At 36.2% G+C, this 27271-nt stretch overlaps 1 protein-coding gene across 3 annotated transcripts in view; it reads right to left on the reverse strand.

The window, feature by feature from the left end:
- Positions 1 to 27271, reverse strand: part of PCCA (propionyl-CoA carboxylase subunit alpha) — a 370033-nt gene that overhangs the window by 242555 nt on the left and 100207 nt on the right. For all 3 annotated transcript variants that reach the window (XM_061170561.1, XM_061170560.1, XM_061170559.1), the window contains 2 exons: positions 19743 to 19779; positions 1308 to 1386 (listed from right to left, as the gene is read on the reverse strand). In XM_061170561.1, the coding sequence (XP_061026544.1) occupies positions 1308 to 1386; positions 19743 to 19779 (116 nt within the window). The remainder of the gene's footprint in view (positions 1 to 1307; positions 1387 to 19742; positions 19780 to 27271) is intronic.

Here is a 27271-nt window from a genome sequence, read left to right on the forward strand (position 1 = left end):
AGATTTTAAAGGGTAATATACTGCCTCTAGGAGATTTTTACCTTGTATGTTCACTTCAGAACCTAATTTCTGAATTAGATTTGTACTGGATGACTTTCACACCAACTCCAGATTTCTCTCTTTCAGAGATTTCAGGGAATAGGAAGAAAGGGAAAAGAAAGGGAGAAAACAGAACTAACCATTTGGAAGATCAAATTACTTTTGGGTAGAGAAAGGGCAGGAAAGGCAACATTAACAATAATAATTCAGTGATTTTTTAAATTCCCCTCCTTCAAAAAATGACATAGGGGCTTCCCTGGTGGCACAGTGGTTGGGAGTCCACCTGCCAATGCAGGGGACATGGGTTCGATCCCTGGCCCGGGAAGATCCCACGTGCCGCGGAGCAACTAAGCCCGTGCGCCACGGCTACTGAGCCTGCATTCTAGAGCCCATGCTCTGCAACAAGAGAAGTCGTGACAATGAGAAGCCCGTGCACCGCAACGAAGAGTAGCCCCCGCTTGCCTCAACTAGAGAAAGCCCATGAGCAGCAATGAAGACCCAACACAGCCAAAAATAAAAACAAATAAATAAATTTATTAAAAAAAAAAATGACATAAATCTCTCTTGCTGCCAAACCTTGAAGTATGTGATACAAATCTGAATAGAGTCCCTTGAAACCTGCTTGTACTAGGCAGTTGTTCAAAAAAATTATTTTCTAATCCCCATGATGTTATCAATACATTAGGTTTTTAAATTTTTGTTTTAAAAGTTTCTTTTGATTTCTGAAACTACTACTAAGAAAGTGTTCTAAATTCATAACAGAGTGCACTGCATATAAAGGACATACAATAATTTCAAATTCAAAATGAAATATATTTCACACTATAAAGTTATAATAGTAGTTCACTATTTTTATAGACAAAGGGAAGCAAATGCATACTAATACATAAACAGATAAAATTATGACTGCTTTCAAATATATACGGTTCAAATCTTTGATCACATTCAGAATTACATAGCCAAACATTAGTAATTTTTGCCTAGAAGACAAAATCATGACTATAATTTTTAAAAATACACTGTAAAAAAAAGATAATCCTTTATTAATGTTTAAGAAAGTAAAAACCTTTTGAGAATAGGGTAATCATCATCAAAATATAAATAAGAAACTTTTCTGCATAATTTCAATTTTTCCCATCTAGAAGAGTAAAAATTAGATGATTATTGTAACTATGCCATTATGCTTCTGGTATCTGTTTACTTGTCAGTTTAATAAAACTCTAGTAACTGCAATTTTCATCAAAAGTGTATTTTGGACAGAATCTCACCTGGTCTCTTCATCATCCCAAGCGATTCGCATGCCTTTCCCACCACCACCTGCTGAGGCCTTGATCATGACAGGGTAGCCTAACAGCAGGGAAGAATTAGACAGAAGTTCAGACTTTGATCATTTGGATGCATGAACATGACAACTGACCACATGTTCGATAACACAGAAGACAATAACTAATTTATTTAAAAGTTCCTTTCTTTAGAGTCAGGAAAATAACATCAGTGTAATGATCTTACATATATTTTTTAAATGAGTGTGATCAATTTTAAAAGAAAAAGACTATTTGTATCAATAAATATAACATTTTCCCCAATAATGAAATAAAAAGCTAAGAAAACATAATTTGACAGTGGATTCCAAAAATGGAAATAGATACAGTATTAATTAACCAAGGATATAAGAAACAACTTTTACAGCATTAAGGAAACACACGCGCGCGCACACACACACCCACAGGCACACACGCATTCTTTCGATTCCCCAAAACTGCTGTTTGCATACATAACAAATTAAATTCCCTTTTTTTCAAAAGTAATGGTTTACAGGTACTTGAGGTATTTTCACCTGAAAAATCACAGGGAACCCCTGCAGCTTTTATCTGCAAGAACTGACATGATGGCTTTGGGAAAAATCAAGCCATGGCTGGCATATTATGACTGGAGCAGAAGATGCAGAGCTCGCTGGTATCAGTGGAGAAGCTACGGCACTACTCCACTCAGGCAACAGGCAATGAAATATCCAGACTTAGGGAATATTATGAAAATACAAAGTCAGGCCCAAAACAAAGGACAGTTCCAGCCAAAGTTTTATAAGAGAAAATTAATAAAATTGTTGTTAGTAAAGAGGATTGCGTATTTAGAGTAGTTATTATAAAGTAAAATTTCTGACAGCATGAGTCATCTACAATGATTTATCAAGAAAAGCTGTGAAGTCTCTTTGTTTAGAGGTTCTCCGACAATACGGTGGAGATACTCATGTCTGAGACCACTTGTTTATGATCTTTTCTGAGGAAAGAAGAGGTCAGTGAGTCCTTAAAGGACTCTTCCTGGCCTGTGATGCTCTAATAGCACTACACTCTAGCTAAAGGATCTTCCCGAAAAGGGAAGACAGGGCCAAATGTCACAGACCTTTGACCCCTAAACCACAAAACATCACTCTTAACTTCAACTTAGTTAAAATGGCACTTGCTTCCTAAGTGATTCATAAGTAATTAAAGTTTTTAAATTCTGATGTTGGTTACGTTTATGTGAGATAGACTTATGTGGGACAGCATTTTAAAAGCAATACTAAGTGCAGTAAGAACAAGAAAGATAAACATAGTATTTTCACACTGGGAGCCTTATAATCTAGGAAGAAAGAGGGAAAGTACCCAAATAATTCTCTCAATGGGAATTCAGAAAAGAATCACAGGAAGGTAAGAGAAAAGGGATTAAGAAAAGCATATTATAGATAGGGCCATTTATATAAGGCTATGAAGGATGAGCAGGATATGAACATGTTAGGCAGGAATAGCAGAAACAGAGGTGGGGGAAGCACATGACAGGTTTAAGAAAGGACTGAAACAATCTTAAGTACACAGAGTATCTGTAGGATGGCAGAGGAAAAGAGAACTGAAAACATAAACTGGGAGCACATTACGCTACACACTCTTGCGTGCTACACATCCTGCTTGAGAGTAATAAGAACGGTGTTTGTCTTGTTCAGTGCTGCAGCCTCACAATGAGTATCGCATAAAGGAATTAGACTGAGACCAGTAAAGAAGAATTAGCTTGTTTTTGAGCAGTGAAGAAACGATATCTAAAAATTAGAAACCAGCATGCCTGAGAAATCCTTTTAAAAACAACTTAAGGTCTTTTTTATCCCCAAAAAACATGTCATCAATTCACCATCAAAAACTATTTATCCATGTGAACAGGAAACTACGAGAGGTATGATATCCACATCCCATATCTCTACTATTTTCAGTTCCCGCTGAGGATTAGGAAATTTGCAGTTATTCTGATTCCAGTATTAATCTCATCTTGGTCATTTATTCATCTATGGACCCTGGACTATATAGGGATTTGTAAGGTTCAAAATAAGATTGGGAAATTGTCCTTGGTAACAAGGAACTAGATGGCAAAACAAAACACATAAAATAATTTGTCAACAAGAAACTATTGTATGTTCAGAAAAGGTGAGAAATTGTCAGGCAACAGGACAATATATAATAAGACAACTGCAATATGGTCCCTCCAAAGGAGGCAATGCAGCGTTAGACCTGTGAATACATATAACCCAGAAGAGAAGACTCCCTGACAAAAATTTAACAAGCCAAATATTAAACAACTGGGAGAGAGTTAGGGACATTACAGTCACGAACTCAATATAATTTTTGAGCTATAATTGAAAATAATATAATAGTAAGGTATTCTACTCAATTTCTTATGCCAAGTAAGTCATTAAATTTCAGACAGTACATATTTTTATGCTGTCACCATGCCATGGAGAAATGAGATCTAGCTATTTGGAAAGCAGGGAAAAGAATATCCCACACAGATGATATTAAATAATATCAAAAAGCCCAGTCCGTCATCCCTACTTTCTTATTGTGCCTGTGGCTCTAATTAGGGTAAGCCATGGGGTGCCAGGAACTGGACGAAAAAGGGAAAAAAAAGATTCAGTCAAAAGTTGACATGCCCGGAAAAATCAGAAATGATCAAGTTGATGGCTATTGCTTCCTCTCCTTTCCCAGCCTGGGTATGAAATATCCACTAATGTTCTCTCACATTTTTTTTTTTTAATCCTACGGAGTACTTACTGCTCTGTTCAACTTTTGTCTAGAACACATTTCTTTAATTTTATATTCTTCAGTTGACATATGTTTGAAACAGAACAACCTTCCTTATCATAACAAAACAAAATTCTTCAAGGTTTTAAAAGCAGACGAAACTCCTGGTATGATAAGATGGCTTAAAAAAAAAAAAAAAAAAAAACCCTCAGGTCCTAGTGCTGTTCACAGATATTTCCTCACCTTTACCATCCTCTCACTGAATGCCTACTCCCCTCTACCTGACCTCCCCTCCCAGACCCAGAGATACATGCCCCACTCCTTCTAACACCCAACTCCAACATGCACAAAGTCTCCATTCCTTATTTCCCTTCTGCATGATGCTTCCAAAAAGATATCTACTAAGTACTATGTGAGAAAAATGTTAAATTTTTTTTTAAAAAAACAGAAACTTAGTACCAAAGTACTAAAAGGTTTCTATTCCTACTTTTCTGTACTCAACCTTCAAGGAAGGGCAGGTTTAACTGCAGGACAAGATAACTTCTCTGGTTTCCTTTCCTCCCAGCAATCAGTATGTCTTACTTTCGACCATAAGCAGCAATCCTCTTTCTAACTCTACCATCAAATTTTCATTCATCAACTCAAAAATATTCACTGAATAAATACTTTGTGCCAAACACTGATCTGGCTCCAGGGGATACAAAGATGAACAATTCAGAAAACTATCTGCTCTTGTGGCACTTACTATATTTGGTATCTAGTAGAGAACTATATATAAATATACATGCACCTAAGTGTATGTGTGTGTGTGAAACACATTAAGTGGTGATAGTTGCTACAATAAAAACAACAGAGGGATGTGATTCAGAGTGATTAATGTTACTTTTCCCTGAAAAGGCTTCTCTGAGAAAACTGATATTTAAACTGAGACTTAAATTGACAAGCTAGAGCAAGTCCTCTGAAAAATCAATGAGGGCAGAATATTCCTGACAGAAGGAATAAGGTGGAAAGGTTATATAGGAGAGGACATTGACCTAATGTAGTCCTAATTTTTTAAGATCACTTTGGCTGCTCTGCAAGGTATGAAATGAAAAAGGGCGAAGATGGGAGAAAGGAGACTAATTAGGAAGCTTTGTGGTGGTCCAGGAGAGAGCAAGCTGTAACCTGGACTTGGTTGTAGATACAGAGAGAGAGAGAGAAAGACAGAGACTTGAAGGTTGTTTTAGAGGTAGAGTCAGCATGCCATGTTGATAGGATATGGATGACAGGGGAATGAAGGAAGCCTCTAGGAGCTTAGGTGCTTTCCCATTTAGTGACCGTTATGGATTCCAAGTCTAAAGAAACAATTTTTCTTGACCAACTAATAGCACCATGTTGAGCTACACAAGACACACACTACATAACCCCCCCCCAACCCCCTTCAAGCAAAACCTGCTCCTACACAGGGTGGCATAAACTGATAACTCAAAGGCTGATGAAATGACATCTTAATGATATAAAAATCATGAGTCATATAATAATCTTAGGTAGCTTTTTCTCCTACAGTTTCTTGAATAAAAATTTCATAGAATATAATGACTGATGGAGAAGGAAAAGTAAAAAGAAGGGAAAAGTGAAATATTTCTTGGGAAATGTCCTAATTCATAATTTGGTGGCACTAACCAGAAATCTCTCACGGGTCAAACAGAAGGTGTGATTTTTTTTTTTTTTTTTTTTTTTTGGTCTTCTTTTTAAAACAATTAGGGGACGTCCCTGGTGGCACAGTGGTTAAGAATACACCTGTCAATGCAGGGGACACGGGTTTGAGACCTGGTCCGGGAGGATCCCACATGCCACAGAGCAACTAAGCCCGTGCGCCACAACTACTGAGCCTGCGCTCTAGAGCCTGCGAGCCATAACTACTGAGCCTGAGTGCCACAACTACTGAAGCCCGCGCACCTAGAGCCCATGCTCCGCAAAAAGAGAAGCCACCGCAATGAGAAGCCCGCGCAATGAAGAGTAGCCCCCACTCGCCGCAACTAGAGAAAGCCCGCGCACAGCAACAAAGACCCAGCGCAGCCAAAAATAAATTAATTAATTAATTAAAAAAAAAAACCATTAGGAAACACTTATACAAGGTCTTTATTTCCCTAAAGAAAAGGTTCAAAGCAAAAGGAAATGAAAGTTGTTTCAGAGAGTAAAACAGTCCTCTAGATGGGCAGAACAGGCTCTCATAATGGAACGTCACAAGAGAAAACCAAAAATCAGGGGGGAAAAAGCCTAAGATAGACAGGAAGGAAATCCCCAGATGAAAATTATAAATACAAGTATTATGCATTAGATCAATATTTGTTATATTCCTTTACTCTCCTCTAATGTAAAACAGTTCACTTACCTTTTGGGGTTGGGGGAGGGGGATTTTTGAAAAATCCAAGGTGGGACTTCCCTGGCGGCGCAGTGGTTAAGAATCTGCCTGCCAATACAGGCAACACGGGTTCGAGCCCTGGTCTGGGAAGATCCCACATGCCGCGGAGCAACTAAGCCTGTGCGCTACGACTACTGAGCCTGCGCTCTAGAGCCCCTGAGCCACAACTACTGAGCCCACGTGCTGCAACTACTGAAGCCCGCGTGCCTAGAGCCCGTGCGCCGCAACAAGAGAAGCCACCGCAATGAGAAGCCCGCGCACCACAATGAAGAGTAGCCCCCACTCGCCACAACTAGAGAAAGCCTGCACATAGCAACGAAGACCCAACGCAGCCAAAAATAAATAAATAAATAAAATTTAAAAAAAAAAAAAGAAAGAAAAAGAAAAATCCAAGGTGGTTTTTGTATAGAGTGGTCCACAATTTGAATTTACCTGATTGTTTTCTCATTATTAGAGTCAGAATTTTTTTAAAAATTTAATACTACACAGCTGATGCTATACTCTCATTCTTAAATGACACAAGCAAAGAAAAAAAAAAGTCCATTTGTCCTTTTCCTCATAAAGTTAGGTTTGATTACTTGATTAAGATGGTGTCCATTAAATTTCCTCATGAAATAACATTTTCCATTTGCAATTAACAAATGATCTGTAGACTGGAAACTTGGAAACTGTGACTATCCTATACTCAATATTTCAACCAATAGTAATAATAAACATTAATGATTCTTGCTTTAACTAATTTCTACATTGTTTGAAGTAAAATGAGTTTAAAAAATGAAGATACAGTTTTTTTGCCTTCCTCAGTATTGCTTCTCCAGTAGCTAAAAGAGTGCCTGAAGAATAGCATGCAAAATAATAATCACTAAGTAAATGTACTAATTAATTTCAGTAGTTGCAAATCGTTTATTTTTACTGATGTGATATATTTCATGGTATAAGCATACTGAAGCATTATTCATTCTACTGTGAATGAACATTCAGATCTATACACACAATGCTCCCATGAATATTTTTGCAGGTGTTGCTTGGAATACTGTGCAAGAGGTTCCTGGAGTGTATGTCTAGGAGCACAACTGCTGGATGGTATGCAACTCTTATGAAGTCTTTATTTTCAAAAAGTCCAATTTCTCCAATTTTATCTCCATTATCACTGTACTTATACAAACTACCAAATCTCTTCATAGGACTCCTATAGTAGCCTAACAGAGCTCCCTACCAGTACAATTGGTCCCATCAAACTACAAAGAGGTCAGCAAAATTTCTTTAAAAAAAAAATATATATATATATATATAAAATAAATAAACATAGGATCACCTCTCTCTCCTGTCTAAAACGCTAAGGGTTTACATGGATGAATAAGCCATACATGTAAGAACCATAGATGTATAATGAAACAGAAATTATGAACTCACAGATAGGAAGTGTAGAAGGTAAAGAGAGATAGCCTAACATATACTTGTTGAATCAGAATACCAAAAAAAAGGTATGTTAGACTTGCCCTAAGAAAGCTTTAAAAGAAAGCCTAAAAGGTATTAATCTGAACATCAATAAACTTATCTATCAAACAAAATAAACTTGAACATCTTTTAAATAGAAATAAGAAAATCCAAACACAATATTTAACATTCACAATGTCTACAGTCCAATAAAAAATTAAGAGACATGTTTGGAGGCAAAATGTGATCCACACAGAAGGAAAATAGTCAACAGAAACAAACCCAGAAATGAAGAACCTTAAAACAGCTATTACAATCCTATTATAAATTACAGTCATTACAAACACTGTAAGCATGGGAACGGAGTTAAAGGAAAAATGATCATGATGAGGAGAGAAATAGAAAATATTTAGAAATTAAAAATGGAATATCCAGGTTTAAAAATAAAATGACTGAAAAGAAAAATGCAACAATGTATAGAAAGAATTATACCATGACCAAATGGGATTTACTCCAGGTATGCAAGGCTAGTTCCACGTTCAAAAACCAATTAATCTACCTCATCAATAGGTTAAAGAAGAAAAACTATATGACCATATCAGCAGATGCAGAAAAGGCATTTCACAAAATCCAACAGCCATTGAGTTCAGCAAACTAGGAATAGAAGGAAACTTCTTAGACTTCATAAAGAACATCTACAAAATACCTACAGCTAACCTCATACTTAATGGTGAGACTCTAGATGCTTTCCCCCTAAGATCAGGAACAAGGTAAGGACGTCCTTTCTTACCACTCCTATTCAGTATCTTACTACATGACCTACCTTATGCAATAAGACAAGAAAAAGGTAAACAAATTGGGAAGAAAGAAATACAACTTCATTAGCAGGAAATAAAACTGTCTATGAAGAAAATCTCGAAGAATCAACAACGACCACCACCAAAAAAAAATCTTCTAAAACTAATGTGATTATAGCCAAGTTGCAGGATACAAGGTTAATGTACAAAAGTTGACTGCATTCCCAAATACCAGCAATTAAAACCTGAAATTAAAAACACCATACCATTTACATTAGCCCCCTCCAAAATAAAATACTTAGGCATAAGTCTAACAAAATATGTACAGTATCCATATGTGGAAAACTACAAAACGCTGATAAATGAAATTAAGGAAGATCTAAATAAATGAAGAAAGATTCCACGTGCATGGATAGGAAGACTCAATATCGTTGAGATACCAATTCTCCCCAGATTGATCTATAGATTCAACACAATCCCAACCAAAATCCCAGCAAGTTATTTTGTGTATATCAACAAAAAGATTTTAACATTTATATAGAAAAGCAATAGACTCATAATGGCCAACACAATATTAAAAGAGGGTAACAAATGTGAAAGACTGACATTACCCAACTTCAAGACTTACTATAAAGCTAAGGAATAAAATCACCATGATATTGGTAAAAGTACAGGCAAATCAATCAATGGAATAGCATAAAAAGCCTAGAAATAAACCCACACAAATACAGTCAACTGATCCTTGACAAGAAAGCAAAAGCAGCTCAATGGAGAAAGAACAGTCTCTTCAACAAATGGTACTAGAACAACTGGACATCCATAGGCAAAAAAATGAATCTAGACACAGTCCTTATACATTTCACAAAAGTTAACTCAAAGCAGATTGTAGACCCAACTATACAATGCTAAACAATAAAATGTCTAGAAAATAAATAAGAGAAAATCTAGGTGACCTTTGGTTTGGTGATAAGTTTTTACAAACAACACCAAAAGTACAATCCATGAAAGAAAAACATTGATAAATTGGACTTTATTAAAATTAAACACTTCTGCTCTGCAAAAACACTCTTAAGAGAATGCAGACCCAAGTCACAGCCTAAGAGAAAATATCTGTAAAACATATCTGATAAAGAATTTACATCTAAAATATACAGAGCTCTTAAAACTCAAAAATAATAACCCAATTAAAAAATGAGTAAAAAATTTGGACACCTTAACAAAGAAGATAGACAGATGGCAAAAAAGCATATGAAAAGATGTTCAACATCCTATGTCATCAGGGAAATGCAAATTGAAACAACAATGAGATACTACTACACACCTATTAGAATGGCTAATATCCAAAATACTGACAACACCAAATGCTATCAAAGATGCAGAGCAACAGGAAACTTACTCTCGGATGGTGGGAATGCAAAGTGATCCTACCTAAAGCTAAATATACTCTTACCATGTGACCCAGCAGTTGTAGTCCTAGAGACTTACCCAACTGAGTTGAAAATTTATGCCCACACAAAAACTTGTGCACAAATGTTTATAGCACCTCTATTCATAATCGCCAAAACCTAGAAACAACCAAGATATGCCCAACTTGAGACAACTATAAAAGACCAACCAATATGCAGAATTCTCTCTAGGATTAGCTAAGGCCTTTGCTGAGTCTGCATCTTAACTCAGTTCAACTTCTCCTTCAATCCAGTTTCTTTCACTCCCTCACATGTGTTGGTCCCAAAAATATTCCCCAATAAAATTCCAGTCTGCTTCTAAGACAGGTATCTAATCTGTGGCAGAGGAGCACATTTGGAAGGCTATTACAGTGATCTAGGCAAGAGATGACACTAGCTTAAACAAAGCCAACAGTAGGATAAATGGAGAAAAGCTGATGAATTCAAGATTTAGGAAATGCTGACAACGATATGCAAATTGCAAAATCACATAACGCAACATAATAGTGAATGCCGAGCCATAGAGAAAGCCTCACTGCTGATCAAAATCGAGACCCCTCTACTTCCTGCCTCTGTGATCCAGGCCATTTCAGATGGCAAAGAACAGAACTCCTCCCCACCCCACAATCTTACCAATGGGAAGTACACATGTAGGATAAAGAAAAAGTAGGGGCTTCCCTGGTGGCGCAGTGGTTGAGAATCTGCCTGCCAATGCAGGGGACATGGGTTCGAGCCCTGGTCTGGGAAGATCCCACATGCCGCGGAGCAACTAGGCCCGTGAGCCACAACTACTGAGCCTGCGCGTCTGGAGCTTGTGCTCCGCAACAAGAGAGGCCGCAACAGTGAGAGGCCGCAACAGTGAGAAGCCCGCGCACCGCGATGAAGAGTGGCCCCCGCTCGCCACAACTAGAGAAAGCCCACGCACAGAAACGAAAACCCAACACAGCCAAAAATAAATAAATAAATAAAAATTTAAATAATAATAATAATAAAAAGAAAAAGTAAATTTTTGTTGTTTAAGGTCACAGGGGAAGGGCAATAAAAGTATGAAATACTGGAGCTCTGATAAACTAATGACAATTGCATAGACTCAAATAAAAATTAGCACATTACTAAGTTTTCCGAGGAAATGTAATTCAAAATCTACTAGGCAATTTGGCTGTCATGCAACACTTGGCTACACTGAAAAGTTCATATTGTGAATACAAAGAGATAGTTCCAAGCAATCTGGGAAAATAAATTCCATCATCAATGTATTTCCCATGTTGTGCTTATTTGGTCATAATTTTCCACTTTTTACTGTTGTCTTTTAATTACAAATTAGTTATATAGTTCGTTTAGTTTTATCATTATCAATTTAGTTTTGGTATATCTTTGGTTTAGCACACTTCAGACTGAGGTGATGCATATTTGTATCTATCTGCGGTCTATAATTATCCAGTAGCTAGAATGTAAACATATATGTGTTGCAGTCCAACTATGAATTATTCCTATCTACTACTACCACAGATATACACAACCTCTAAAAAAGGTATGTGTAGGTGATATTTATTATCACTGAGTTTTTACCACTGGAAAATGAAAAAGGGTGAAGTGGGCACAGGATATTTTGCCTTTCCTAAGATAGCCATGCACACATAAATACATAAATAACTATATAAATACACTGAGTTTAAATAAGAATGAACTAATATTATACACATAAAGATATAATCAAGCTGTATTATAAGAAAGTAAACCAATACATAACAGTACTTTGTTTTAATATGGCAAAGAAAGGCAATTACATTCTTTTGGGAAAAACTGATCTGGTCTACCTATTTCCCTCTACTCGGACAAATAAAAAATACTAGATCCCTAACTCTGACCCAGGGATCAGAAATCAAGCACGCGTCAGTGTATAGATTAGAGCAGAATGGGTTCACAGACAGACAGTCTCCAAACAAAAACCAGTCTTAATGTCTTCACATTAGTGTCCGAACACTATACAGAGCCTTTTGCAATAGAGTAATAGAAAAAAGAAAAGGCATGCAAGAATGAACTACAATAAAACAAAGAGAGAGAGGCAGTGGAAACAAATATGACATGGTAAAATACAGAGCGAGAACTTGTGAAATCATGCTTAAACCCAAAATGTGTATACTGGCATAATAAAAGAAAATGTAAGTACCCAACTGACAATGGGAAAGAAAGAAGGGACACGGAATACACGTTCCCAACTCCCAGGGACTATCATTCCAACCTCAAATGACTGCATTACTTCAATAATAGGAAAACTGCAAAATAAAAACCTCATTCTTTAATGAATTTTACAAAGAATACTTTAACACCATGTTCTTCAACCTTAGGCATTTCTTAATAAATCTCATAAATAAATAAATAAATAAATAAATAAATAGTTAGTAAATGTGTCTTCTACTGAGGACCAAATTGGAAAATGAATTAACATTACCTAAGATTATGAAAAAGGTATAAATTGTAATATCTTTTCAAAGGCTTCCTCAATATATCTTTAACCACAAAGTCATATATTACATGTGAAAAGTTTTCTAAGCAGCATGAAATAAATAAAAGATTTCAGGGCTTAGCTAAGTATTTCTATCCCTCTTTAGCATGAACAATTTGTTCTTCTATATAAAAAAAAAAAAAAGAGCAACCTTTTTTTAACGTTATACCATGCCAAAAGGAAGATGAGAAGAAGAGGCAAAGGACAAGGAAAAAAATAGCCAGGGCAGAGAAGAAAAGACAAAGCAATTCCTATACACTTATCAGAGACAGAGGCCAAGGCATATGTGAGAGCATAACTTGCAAAGAACGTTAAGATGTCACGTCAACAGTTAGTGTAAAGGCAATAAGGTACAGGAAAAGACTCTCATATATTTGAATCTTAGATTCCTAAAAACTTCCTTTAGTCCCGCCTAGTGAATCCAAGGACAGCCTATATGAATTGATGAGCTATAGTCATTAACAACCACATACTAAATTTACTTGAATAATTCTAGATTTTTTTTTTTAGTTATCGATTTGCTGAGAGTTTATCATGGTTTACTTAATATTCCTATTCTTCCCAGGCATCTCCATTACAAAACTGGAGATTAAGGAAAAACAGTGAGAAAATTATTGTCAAATCATGATCTGTGAATACTATGAGAAAAAAAAACTTTAAAATGTGACTACTTACTTCATTTCCATACTTATATATAAATTTCTATTTTGATTCATTCACTGAATAACCATTTGCTGAATATATACTATGTGATGATCATTGTCTTAAATACAAGAAATACAATGGAAACTAACCCATGGTCAATTTTACCATAAAATAGTAACCAGATGAACATAAAGCAAACATTTGCAAAGACAGAATTTACTTAATGGAGGGAGCCCCACACTATTTTAAGAGAAGAGCAACCCATCAAGATAATTCAATAAAAGGGGCAGGCAGATACTTCCACATCAAACTAAGTCCCAGGAATATTGTTGGACAAGGAACATACTTTATGAGATACTGTTCTAGTTTGATACTATTTTCTCCTTTCCTTTTAATATCCTTCATAACTCAATCATTCACTCTTTCACTCTTCCTTTTAATAGAGAATTACTTGAGAAAAATATGTATTCTATTGTTGGGTAGAGTGTTCTATATATATATAATCTATAAGGTCTCATTTGTTTAAAGTGTTAAGATCTCTACTTCCTTATTGATCTTCTCTGTAGATATCCTACCCATTATTTAAATTGTACTACTGAAGTCCCCAACTATTATTGTAGAACTACCTATTTCTCCTTTCAATTCTGTCAATGTTTACCTCTATATATTTTGCATCTCTGCTGTTTGGTGCATACATGTTTATAATAGTCAATATGTTTAAAATAATCAATGTATAATGTCTTTGTCTCTTATGACAGTTTTAGACTTAAAGTCTGTTTTGTCTGATATTAGTATAGCCACCCCAGCTCTCTTTTGGTTACTATTTGCATGGGATATCTTTTTCCATCCTTTCGCTTTTAATGTATTTCTGTCTCTGGAGCTAAAGTGAGTTTCTCATAGACAGCAAATAGTTGGATCATGTTTTTTATCCATTCTGCCAATGTCTGGCACAGTGAGATACCATTTCACACATACTAGGATGGCCATAATATTTTTTATAAAAAGAAATAAAAAATAAAATAACAAGTATTGGCAAGGATGTGAAGAAATTGGAAACCTCATACATTGCTAGTAGGAATGTAAAATGATTCAGCCACTGTGGAAAACAGTTTGGAAGTTCCTCAAAAAGTTAAACATAGATTTACCATATAAACCAGCAATTCCACAACTAGGTACATACCAAAATAATTGAAAACAGGTACGCAAACATATACCTGTATATGCATATTCACAGCAGCACTATCTACAATAGTCAATAGCTGGAAACAACCCAATGTCCATCTGCAGGTGAATGGATAAACAAAATGTGGTATAAACACACAACGGAATATTATTTGGTCATAAAAGGAATGAAGTACTGATATATGGTAAAACATGGATGAACTTTGAAAACACAAAAGACACAAAAGGTCACATGTTTTATGATTCCATTTATATGAACTATCCAGAATAGGTAAATCCATAGAAACAAAAAGTAAATTGGTGATTGTCAGGGGCCAGGAAATAAGGAGTGAATGTTAATGGATAGAGAGTTTCTTTTAGGGGTAATGAAAATGTTCTGGAATTAGCCTGTGGTGATGGTTCATTAATCCTGTGCATATACTAAAAAACACTGAATTGTACACTTTGAAAGGCCAGATTTTATACTATTTAAATTTTATCTCAATTTTTAAAAATCCAATAATTCGTATAAAAATTTAGAACAGGTTGTCTCTAAATCTGAGGGGGTGATACTGACATGGAAGGAGTATGAGGGAACTTTCTGGGGTGACAGTAATGTCCAACGTCTTAGTGGGGTTTTGGGTTACACAGGGTGGGTATGCATATATCAAAATCAGCAAATATACACTTCAGACCTGTTCATGTTACTGTATATAAATTTTGCCTCAAGATAACCAAATTGTATACAAATACTGAATTAAGTTAAAGACATCTATGTTGAAGTATTTAGTGGGATGCATACTGATATTTGCAATGTACTTTGAAATGCACCAAAATTAAAATGGATTAACCAATGGATAGATAAGCGATAAAGTAAATCTAGCAAAAGATTAATAGTGGAGTGTTGGTGTTGGGTATATAGGTATACACTGTAAAAGTCTTTAAAAATGTTGTATGATTGAAAATTTTCAAAGTAACACATTGAGGAAAAAGTTAACAAACAAGAAAAATATCCAAAAGGCATGAGTACTTTGCAGAAATTTGGAATATGGTTATAAAACAGAATTACTGAGTGGTAATGTTCAAGTGTCTTCTCTTGAAGACATGACATTTAAGCCAAGATATGAAAGGCTACAAGGAGCCATCTATGTGAAGATATCAGCAAGAGTATTCCAGGCTTCCCACCCCACCCCCAAAAGTCTTATTCTAAGGCCCTGAAGTTTGATGTAATCAAGAAAGCCAGTGTAGGGACTTCCCTGGTGGCACAGTGGTTCAGAATCCGCCTACCAATGCAGGGGACACGGGTTCGATCCCTGGTCCGGGAAGATCCCACATGCCGCGGAGCAGCTAAGCCCGTGCACCACAGCTACTGAGCCTGCGCTCTAGCGCTCACGAGCCACAACTACTGAGCTAGCGCTCTAGAGCCCGCGAGCCACAACTACTGAAGCCCGTGCACCTAGAGCCCGTGCTTCGCAACAAGAGAAGCCACAAAGAGTAGCCCCCGCTCGCCACAACTAGAGGAAGCCCACACGCAGCAACGAAGACCCAACGCAGCCAAAAATAAATAAAATAAATAAATTTAAAAAAAAAAAAAAGAAAGCAAGCCAGTGTGACTGAAGTATGGTAGGCAAGGAAGGGAGTAGTATAAAATGAGATTGGAGAGAAAGGCAGGTGTCAAATCATTTGGGGCTTGTAGTCACAGTAAGGAATTTTAATTTTATCTAAGTGCGATGGAAAGTCATTAACGGGTTTAAAGCTGGGATCAATTGGGTGGGATGAGATGGGGTGTGTCCTTATTATTTAGAGTTTTAAAATATCACACTGACTGCTATGTGAAGAATGGCTTTGAAGTGTTTAAGAAAAGAAGTAGGAAAACTATTACCATAGTCCCGGCAAGAACAATGGTAGTTTGGAGGAGAGTGCTGGTAGTCAAGATAGTGAGTAGTGAATATGGGAGATATTTTGAATGAAGACTTGACAGTATCTATTGATAGACTGACAATAGGATGACAGGGGAAAAGGCACCAGGATAGATCTTGGGTTCTAGCTTTAGCCACTGAGTGAATGGAGTGACATCTACCGAGATGTAGAAACCATGGGAGAAGCAGGTTTGGAGTATGGTGGATCTGAGGATCAAAAAAATTTTTCTTAAATTGGGTATGATTTGTGACTGTAAGGAAGACAGGCAGAAGAAAAGAAAACAATCAGAATAATCTGGAAGTTGTTAAAGAACAGGGTTTAGATTTACAAATTCTTTTCCTTTTAAGAATCAATTTAGTCTTGATTGTATTAAGGACCTTTGATCCAGTAAAAAGCTCAAACTTTAATGCAAATCAAGCTTACTGATTGCTGTTGCCTATCTCTGGGGTTAAAGATAAACTGGGGATCAATAGCCCTGTATCTTTAAACTTAAGAGAGGTCAAAAGAAAAAAATCAGGAGTGAGAATGAGGGAGACAAGGAAGACCAAAAAACAAGTACATAGAAGTAACATATTAAGTCTTAACTGTCTCTCACCCTGTCAATGATAAGGGGCTGTCTGATTCTTAAATTCCACATATAACATGATTAAGTGCCTTATACTATTTTACACAAAGTGGTAACTCAAATTTTAGCTCTCAACCTCTAATACCATTAGTTTTCCAAAGTATATTGAAAAATCCATGCTCCTTGGAGCTAAGTGACCCTAAATTTAAAGTAGCCCACCACTCTGTAGCTCTGTGACCTTGAGCAAATTACTTACCATTTCTAATCCTTAGTTTCTTAAATGTAAATGAAAATAATTAACCCAAGAATTAGCATTAGAAATAACATTCACAAAGTGCCTGCTACATGGAAAAAGTGCTCCATAAACAAGAGCTACTATTATGCAAAAGGCACCTAATTCATCAATGCTCAACGCGGTAGCTTCCTCCTTCGGCAGCCCAGATCCCTGTTTCCAGAAAAGAAGTACAGATGTGAGAGAGAAGGGAACCACAGAAAAGACAATCAATTTCATTTTCACCATGTAACACAGAAAGAAGTAAAACAGAGAAATCTGTGAATAGGCATGACAAATGGACCATCCGCAACCTACAAATGGATAGGTTCAAAGGTTGATTATAATTCAGTTGTTTAGAACTGAGAACATTTTCCCAGGGAATCAATGTTCAATTCAACTCTTAGACAAACTCACAAGAAGTCATCAAAATCATAATGTAGTTAAAATGTGATATATCTCAATAAAATTAGTAGAAAAGTGATGAATCAACCAAACAATACAGAAAACCAAGAAACTTTAATAATATGTAATTTAACTTATTTTAGAAGCTGGCACTTGAGGGAAAAGGTTTTATGGGAGGTTTCAGTAGTGATTCAGAGGGGGTTTTCGGGGAAATTTCAAAAGCTTTATAAGGCTGATGACCCTGGTTCTTTATTATGTTTTACTTCGCCTCAAATTTTATGGCTTCCCTTTCTTTCAGCATAAGCAAAACACTAGCACTCTTATACTTAATAGCCATGATTGCGATCATTCATTTCACGAATGAGAAGGAGCAACTGGGGAAGAACTAGAGGAAAGACAGGAAAGAAGAAGGACCATAACGGATGTGCCCAAATATAAAGAAAAGAGCCTTCAATTGAATTAGATAAACTCAGTAAGTAAAAAACTGAAGCGGGTTGAGGGTGGTTAAGTACAGCACTAAAATAGTAAGGGAGGAAAGAGCCAAGTGATGAGAACTGGTCAGAGTCCCACCATGATTCACTGGTTATTTTAAAGATCACAATTTTTTTTTTCCCCCTTAAAGTGGAAGACAAGACATGAAAGAGCAAGCAAAGCAAACTGCCATTTATACAAAGGGAATTCTCAAGAGTTGAAGATTCATAATTCAAATTGTGACACACCAACGGAATTCAAGATTTTCTCCTAACCCCTTTTTATTTCTCTAAATTCCTCCAAATATTCTGTTCTTTTTATGTAGATACTATTGTGATAATAGTATTATTATGTCCTGTTATATAGATAATAATAATATCTAAACTAGAACGAGAAAGATGACTTTTGACATTTACAAGTACACAATAGAATAAAATTATTTTAGGAAAGTTTCCTCAAAAGCCAACAGACATGTTATAGTCTCTTAGGCTATGAGGAATGCAGTGATTTCAAACCACAGAGAGAAGCTTTTGATTTTCTTAAAGACATAAACCACAAATCAGTTCCATGTAGTCCAACCTATATTCAGAATCTAGCAAATCTTCCTGAGAAGTACTGAGATGCTTTTTGATGCTTTTTGAAGCCTGAAGAAATGATTAATGAAGAGATGTTATAGTCAGATAAAATAAGATTTTCTAGGGCCTGGTCTTAAGTCCAGGACCTATATCAGTCAAATCAGCCAAAGTAAATGCTCTCCAAATGAATAAAATAATTCTAAATAATCAGAGAAAACAGGACTAAAGAAATGTTAATGTGGGATGCTGAAAAGCTTGGCCCCATCAGTGCAGGAATGCTAAGATGCTGTGAATTCCTAACTACCAAGCATTGTCTAATTTCTCTCATCTACCCACAAATTTTTGTCAAATGTAAACAAATATGAACTGATTAATAAAACTGTAAAGTTATTTAATAGCATTACTAATCTATGATAACAGTATGCCCATGCATTTTCTTAATTAACAGGTACTGAAAATACAATACTTGTCAAGAGTGCCAGGAATATTTTTGAAAATAAAAAGTCAGGAAGCACTGCCCCAGTATAATTATACATACAACAGGCAAGTAAAACAGTCATTAAAACGTCCTTCAGTTTACCTTTTACTCCAATTTAGAATATTCTGTTCTCATTTCTCACATTCTATTTTCTCTTTCCTAGCAAGATTTTTAAGTTGATACTTAAATTCTTAGGAAAAGGTAAAAACTTGAAGAGCCTTGTCAAATACGAAATCTTCATGTTAATCATGTATGTCCTTTAGTAAGTTGCATTCAACTACATATATATAAATTTACATTACATCCAATCTCAAGAACTATTAAGACAATTCCTTCTTTTAATTAGCCAGTGATTTTCTCTTACAAAGGAACTATAATTAAGATCAAATTACTCTTTAAAGTTCCCTTTAATAATAGAATATGGTAATTCCGCTGATAAATTCTTCCAGAGGAACAAGTAATCAGAAACCTGAAACTATTAAACTATTATTTGCTCCACGGGAATTACGTATTACATGTTTTCTCAACCATATCTGCTAAAAGACATAGAAATCCTACCAAAGTTAATTTAAGAACTTACCAATTTCCCTTGCAATTCTGACAGCTTCATCTGCATCCTGTAAAAGCAGGAAATGAGACCCAACATTAATCCCATCAACCATTGCACAATGTCTTTAGGGCAGTCATATATTGCACTACTGTCTCCTCCGATTCATTTAATGTTCAATTTTACAACCTTCTAACTCTTTTTATTCAGAGAAATGTAAAATTAATACCATAAGTGGAATGTAAATTCTACCTCATCATTATTATATTAAGAAACTCAAAGCAGTTTGAAATGAGCAGGCAGGAAGCACTACCAGAACTGCCAAATGATTTGGTGCAGTTGCTGGAATTTAACGGCAGAATCTAAATGTTTACAATCAATACTGAACCATAAATCAGATCATTAAAGCTTGTCCACAGCCAGCTTGTTTCTGTCTCTTATATTTATATGTCATGTTTTCCTTGATTCTGTCAGCAGGGGGAGTTGATTCTCTATTGTTTGGGAGGAGATCAACAGATTTTCCAGAAACAAAAAAGTAAATTTCTAGTATCTATAGGAATTGCCAATTGTTCCCCTCAAAAAATTCCTTTAGTAATCTCCATTACTTTTTCTTTTTGCTTTTTTATTTCATCCATTTTGGGGGTACATATTTTATCTTTACCAGTTACATCTTGTTAACATAAATTAAAACCTGAAATTCAATGAACTATCTAGTGGGGGGAAAACTTCCAAAAAGCCAAGGAAAGAAAAGGCATTCTAAAACAGTACAAGGTAACACTGTAAATCAACTATACTTCAATAAATATTTTAAAAATAAAAATAAATAAAACAGCACAAGGTAAAAGTTTATGAATGTAAGGATTACTTACTGCTAAATATCAACCAATGCCACTGAATGGACCAAAACTTCCCTTGAATCTAAACCATTTCATTGATCATTAATTCTCACCTAACACATCCAACACAGGACACTCCTGATACATTGCCCCCAGATAACAGTAAAGAGAAAGCTGAAAAGATTTTAAATCCAAGTAAATCCTAGTGAATTTAACTTTTTAAATAATTCAGTGACATAAACTAAACTATCACAGGGAATGACAATAATGTTTTGAAACCAGTTGCTGGTAAGAATGCCTGAATTTTTAGAAAATAACTTTAAGCTTTTAAGCTAATACTTTAAAAATGTAGAGTAACCATGTCAGAATCCTCCCCCAAAATGGGAGGGTGGGGGATGTTTATAACTGCTTCATTCATGTCTAATAAAAAAAAAAAAAATCTTCCTTAAAAGTCTTCAGTACCTAATAACATCCCCTGAATAAGGAGGTTGGCAGGGGAAGTTGTCAGAAAAATTTAATTTCCTTTCATTAGCCAGTCTGCTCCACAAACAGGTGCTTGTTAAGTTCAAAGCAGTCCTGTAAGCAACATCAGTTTTAAGTCTTTTTTTTTTTTTTTTAACTCCAAGCAGTCACATCTGCTAATGAGATTTTCCAAATAACAATTGTTTTCAAGTCAGAGATAAATCTATACTTCCCATTCTACCCCCCGCAAAAAATCAAGGTTTACTGCTTTATTACACCTTGCTGTTTTCACTGACCTTACATTCTCCAAATTTTAGCTTAAAGGGATAAAAATCCATGAAAAGGGTCATTTAATAATGTTAGTGGTTTCCACACATTGAGTTTGAAGGTTCTTTGTTCAAGCCAGTGACAGTTATTGGAGAATACTTCCCCTTAATAGCCTCTCTGTCAGGAAGTGTTAAACCTGCCAAATGCGGACAATTAGTGCCTCGCGAACAAAATACAGGAAGAGTGCTGGCTGACGGAGACTGGATTATAAGAAGCCTAGAAGGAAACTTTTAACATGTCTTTTCTTTCAAACGTGTAATAGTATATTTGCAAAAGATATTCAGAGAGAAAAAACCCTGCTATCTAAAAGGTTCATTACCTTGAGAGAACAAACAGGCAACGTTAGTTCATTAGTAATATTTTAATACGTATTTATATATACATATTATGGATGGACTGTGTACAGAGACAGATATATGTTTACACAAAGCAAAACTTCTAAAAATTCTTTAGCTGCTACAAATCCAACACTTCTATAAACTGCCACAAAACAATCTTGTGTTTTAACTAATCAGTATGCTTAAGTTTTCTCACTATGAAGAGCAAATTCTACTAAATGACCTTCCAAGTAAAATCAAACTGTCTTTAAAATTAATTTTTCACTTGTCATTCATTCATCCCAAAATATTTAATTGAGCACATATTATGTACTAGACATTAAAAACCTCTAGTATCAGTTTCAACAATAAACTAAGTACACCTAGCTCCAATATGTTCTTTCAGCACATATACAAAACTACTTTTAAAGAGATAAAAAGGTCCTACATATTGGGGTTGGCCAAAAAGTTCGTTCGGGTTTTGCCGCACGATGTTAAAGAAAAACCCGAATGAACTTTTTAGCCAGCCTAATAGCTCCAAATTCAATGGCACTGACACATCCCACAGTGTAACTTCCCTGTAGGGCTATAGGTAGAAAAAATTTTTGTAGTAAAAAAAAAACTGAACCAACAAGAAAAAGACCAACAATCATCTGACGAGGAAAGGGTTGCAGGAAAGTATTAAGCTATATAATTCTAAAACAGCAGTTCAAGAAATGGAGAAAGAGGAAAGAAGCCAACAGAACCAGTAACCATTTCTTTTACTCCTCTATTTCAGCACAGCTTACATTAAGTGAGCTCTATCATCCAACCGAAGAATAAGTAAAAAATTCTGTTTTACAGAGAGTATGATGGGAGAGGTAGGTGATGTTGCTATAACCAAATAAGTAGATCACAACAGTGTAAAAAGGAGCTAAAAAAATTGGATGCTTTTTCTGCAGGCCCAGTTTATCTGTTAATGGTCTGTAGCACCCACCTGTGAGGCAGCAAAGCCCAGCAGCTAAGAGCACAGATACTGGAGCCCAAAGGCATGGGCTCCAATGCTGGCTCAGCGACAGTGAACGCATTACCTACCAGTATGCCTCTATGGAATTAGGTTTCCTCATCTGTAAGATGGACATAATATCTCACAGGGTTATTAAGAAGATGAAATTAGTAACAGCTGAAAACACACTAGAACAGAGTCTGGCAAATAGTAAGCACTCAGTTAAGGTTGGCAATATGTGATAAAATGGGCAGCCCGCACCCCCAACTATCAAGTTTGTTCCTTTCCTGCCTGCCCTTGGTTGTCCTATCCTGTGGTCATCACTCATTCTCTGAACCTGTATAATACAGAACTAATACTGGCACTACAATACTGCAAAAATGTGCACCTGTACCTCCAGTGCCCTTCACTGGATCAGATGATCCGAGTACTCTTTACAGCTGGTAAGCAGGGTTCTTCTTGGGCAGGGAAGGGAAGTAAACTCTATAACAAAGGCAGGCAAATTCAAATAGTCCTCCCTGGTGTTAAACACCCAATTTATTTCTACAGTGACAGCAGTGTCCAATACTGGCTCCACCACCCACGATTCAGACCACACCTCTCCCTTCTCACTTGCTACACACAGCCTACTTACCAAGCCCGAATTCTGTACTCACTGGATGAGAGTCCTGCTACTCATCAGTATGGGAAGCTACTTAGGAGTTTACTTTCCTCAGCTGGTTCTGTACAAATCAGTGACTGTTTCTGAAGAAAACAAAAAAATCACTGCTTCAAGACACTATGGGCACGGGACGTCCCTGGCGGCCCAGTGGTTAAGACTTCGCCTTCTAGTGCAGGGGGTGCGGGTTCAATCCCTGGTCGGAAGCTAAGATCCCACATGCCTCGTGGCCAAAAAAACAAAACATAAAACAGAAGCAATATTGCAACAAGTTCAATAAAGACTTTAAAAATGGCCCACATCAAAAAAAAAAAAAAGACACTATGGGTAAAAGCTCTATCTGTACACAAAAAGCATCCTCAAACTATTCTGCATTCATATACAAAGTAAAGCAAAACTTTCAACAATCCTGGGTTCAGGAGATAGGTTCCAGCTGATTCTATTTTCCAGCTAATTCCAAGTCAAACAGAAGACTCTTTCTGTTTAATTTATTGATATTTTCGAACCTAAAATTTAGTACACGTTTCTCTTACTGTAAAACAGCATAATAAACATAACCGAACCCTTTTTCAAAAACATAAAGCCTTAAAGCCTTTGAAGCATCATCAGGAAAGTTATTCTCGGTTTAGCAGGGAAAAAGGATACTGATGTCTAATATTGTACTTTTTAATTACTAGGACACAGCTTTCCGATTTTTTGGTTTTTTAAATGATTCCCTTCACACTAGTTTTTTGTTGTTATTATCTGGCTCTTTCTGCTAAAGCAAAAGTGCAATGTTTAAAATCTGGCTAATCAGGTGATAAAAACAATTACTACTTTAAACCTACACTGCATAATTTATAAACCTCATTCAAATATACTACCACACTCTGCTCTGAGATGTAAAGATTACTATTCTCTCTTACAGAACAAGAGAAACTCAGAGAAGTCTAATAAATTTCTGGTACACTGGTAGGTAACTAGAACCAAATGCAGCAATTTAATCATTGTTGATTCCTCCCTCTGCTTCACACCTGACATCTAACAGATCACAAAATCTTACAAATTCCACTTCCAGTGTCTCCCCACAACATCTACTTTGCTCCATCCTAATACTTTATTTTAGGCCCCTAACATTTATTGTCTGGGTTAAAGGAAGAGCATTCTAATTTGTCTACCAACCTCAAGTTTTGCACTGCTCCAATCCATTTTCCACGTCACAATCAAAATAAGTTTTCTAATTCCACAATTTTTATCATGCTAACTCTTCTGCATGAAACCATTCAGAGGCTCCCAAAGCCACAAAAATAACCTCCACGTCCAGATGCATAGCATTCAAAGTCATACATATCTGGATCCTAATTCTCTCTCCAGCCCTGTCTAACTACAGCCCCTCACACTTGCATACCTGCAGTTTGCTAAAGCTCCCATGGTCTCCCAGCTCCAAGCTTTTACAAGATATTTTCACTGACCATAATGCTGCATCTCCATCAATTTCCCTCACTTTTTAGCTAACTCACTACTACTCAGACTTCAGGTTATCACTTAAATATCCTTCCATTGGAAGTTCTGCCATGACGCCCTTAAACTAGGTTAGGTGCCCCTCCTACATGGGCCAACACACTCTGAGCTTCACATTATTAAAATGTATTAAATTGCCTGTCTATCTGTAGGTCTCCCTAAGGGGACTTGAAGCTCTTTGAAATCAGGGTCTGCGGCTTGTTATTTTTCGCTAGACAAGTGGGCTGGGATTCCAACCCTGTCTTCCAACAGCTTCAGATGAACACTCTTCATTCATTCTGCTCTCAAGTTCCTGAGATCAAGTTAATAAGACACTGAAGAAAATGAAAGGCAAATACTTCATACCAGATGACTACTTGAATACTTGACTACTTTAAATGACACTTTAAAACAACATTAGTTTCTCTCTAATGAAAAGGGTGACTCAAGAACAAGACAAAAGGAAACCGTTCCAGAAGACTCCTTAAGTACTACACACAATGTTTTAAAAGAATGTGGGAAACCATCTCCATATAACGTCCAAATAACATTCAAAATAATCAAACGGAAAAGGAACAAATGTTTTAAGGAGAAATATAACAAACTGAAACCACATTAATTTACTCAAGTACTTGGAGGAAAAAAAGTAGACTATAGTTGCCAAGAAAAAGAATTGCTTTAAAAATACCACAGATCAATGGGAGAGAAAAAAAAAAAAGTATGGATTTTTAAAAGATGGAATTATCTATAATTAGCACATATAGTCTTCCAATGCAAGAGTATTGCTTAATGCAGTTGCTAAAACCACAAGGTATTCCAAAAATTTACACTATTTATCTGCATCAGCAAACCTCTATCTGCATAGATACCATCAAAAGCAATCTTTTACCTAACAAATCTAAACTACAAAATGTGAAAAGTAGTGTAGTTCCAAATGAATGTGGAATTACTATACAAGGATTCTAAAATAACCAAATTTAAAAGAAAAAAAAATGTACAGTCTCTTATATCAGAAATAATTTAAAGCAAACTAGAAATAAAACTAGTATTAACATCTGTCTGAAAAACAAAGGGGCATTCCTTAAAATTATTTTTAAATGCTTATCTGAAAACTATATCCTGCAGGTTCAGTTGTGGTTTAACAAATTAATTCAGACAAGAGGTGTTAGGAACTGTATACCATACTTAAGTTAACACAGGTAATGAGAATCTATCATCATTTGAGAGTGTAACAGGATCTTAAAAATCACCTAAGGCATACAAGGAGACAACACTGACAAGACAGTGGATTTATTTTCTTCAACTTTCTACTTTTCCCTATTTTCCAAATTAACCGAGGTTGGAAATTCAAATGCAGATTGTCAAATGCAGCCTCCCTGAAAAGACAACCAAAAAAACCTGTTGATCAAGCAAAACCAAGTTTACTACCTACTACAGTAAAGGATACCATCACTTTAAGGCAATCTTGGAGGTTCCACTGGAATCAGTTCAAGACCTACTAACAGCCACAGTTCAAGATCCTAGCTTCAAAAACTGCAGTGCTCCTCTGATGCCCACTGAGCCTCCCACGCTCAGGGGTCTCCCCAACCACAATGGTGAGAAAAATCTCACACTGGGGAGAGCTCCAAAAAATCCTCAACATTTTTTGTTCTGAGTCCATAAGACAAAGTTCATATGGAAGAAGACAAGCATAGGACCTATAAGTTCATGTTCATGTGCCCTCCAGGAGCCAGTGACTTCAGAAGGTTTCAAGGGTATCCAAATAGGACAAAATTTGCCTTGAAACCCATATCAAAACCTTGAAAACTTTCCCCTGTCTTGACTCATTTTTTTGTCCATGGGAGTCTGGGTCTGGAAGAGATCTCCCCTCCAAATACTAAACCACCAAGGCACTGCACACTGTCAGGTCTGCAGTTAGAGACGGCCAACCATTATTTGGTAAGCCACTACAAGACTTTCGTAAACAGGTTTGTCTCAGGCTGCCTGTGCTGTAAGTCAGACTACTCCTCAAATGTATTAAATCTGTAACTCAAATTCATGTTCTTATCTTTCTAGATGGCATAATTTCACCAAGGATAATTTAGAATTATAATAGACTCTTTCATAAGCTTTTGGTATGAATGATTCATCTGAGAGGCGCACCTTAGGGAAAAACAGGGAAGCAAACTCTCAAACACCTAGTGTTCTGCATTACTAGGTGCAGAATAAACTAATGGCCTTACAGATAAAATTAGATGCTCCCGCTCCAGAAATTAATATCAGTCTTTTGATAAAGACACCTGCAGATTTTGCAACCAGAAGTAACAATGAGTAAACAATTGTTCTGTATTAGCCAAGAAAATGAGGGAAAAAAATATAATAGGCTATGTTCCAAAAGCGAATCAAGTACCCATTTCAGCCATCAACTCAAAAGGAGAAATTTCACTAATTATCACTTATTGATACTGGCGGTACACTATCAAACTTAAATCCCTCCATCATTACAGACGCTCTCTCTC

Source organism: Eubalaena glacialis, chromosome 16 (genome assembly GCF_028564815.1).
Source record: "Eubalaena glacialis isolate mEubGla1 chromosome 16, mEubGla1.1.hap2.+ XY, whole genome shotgun sequence".
Taxonomy (NCBI): domain Eukaryota; kingdom Metazoa; phylum Chordata; class Mammalia; order Artiodactyla; family Balaenidae; genus Eubalaena; species Eubalaena glacialis.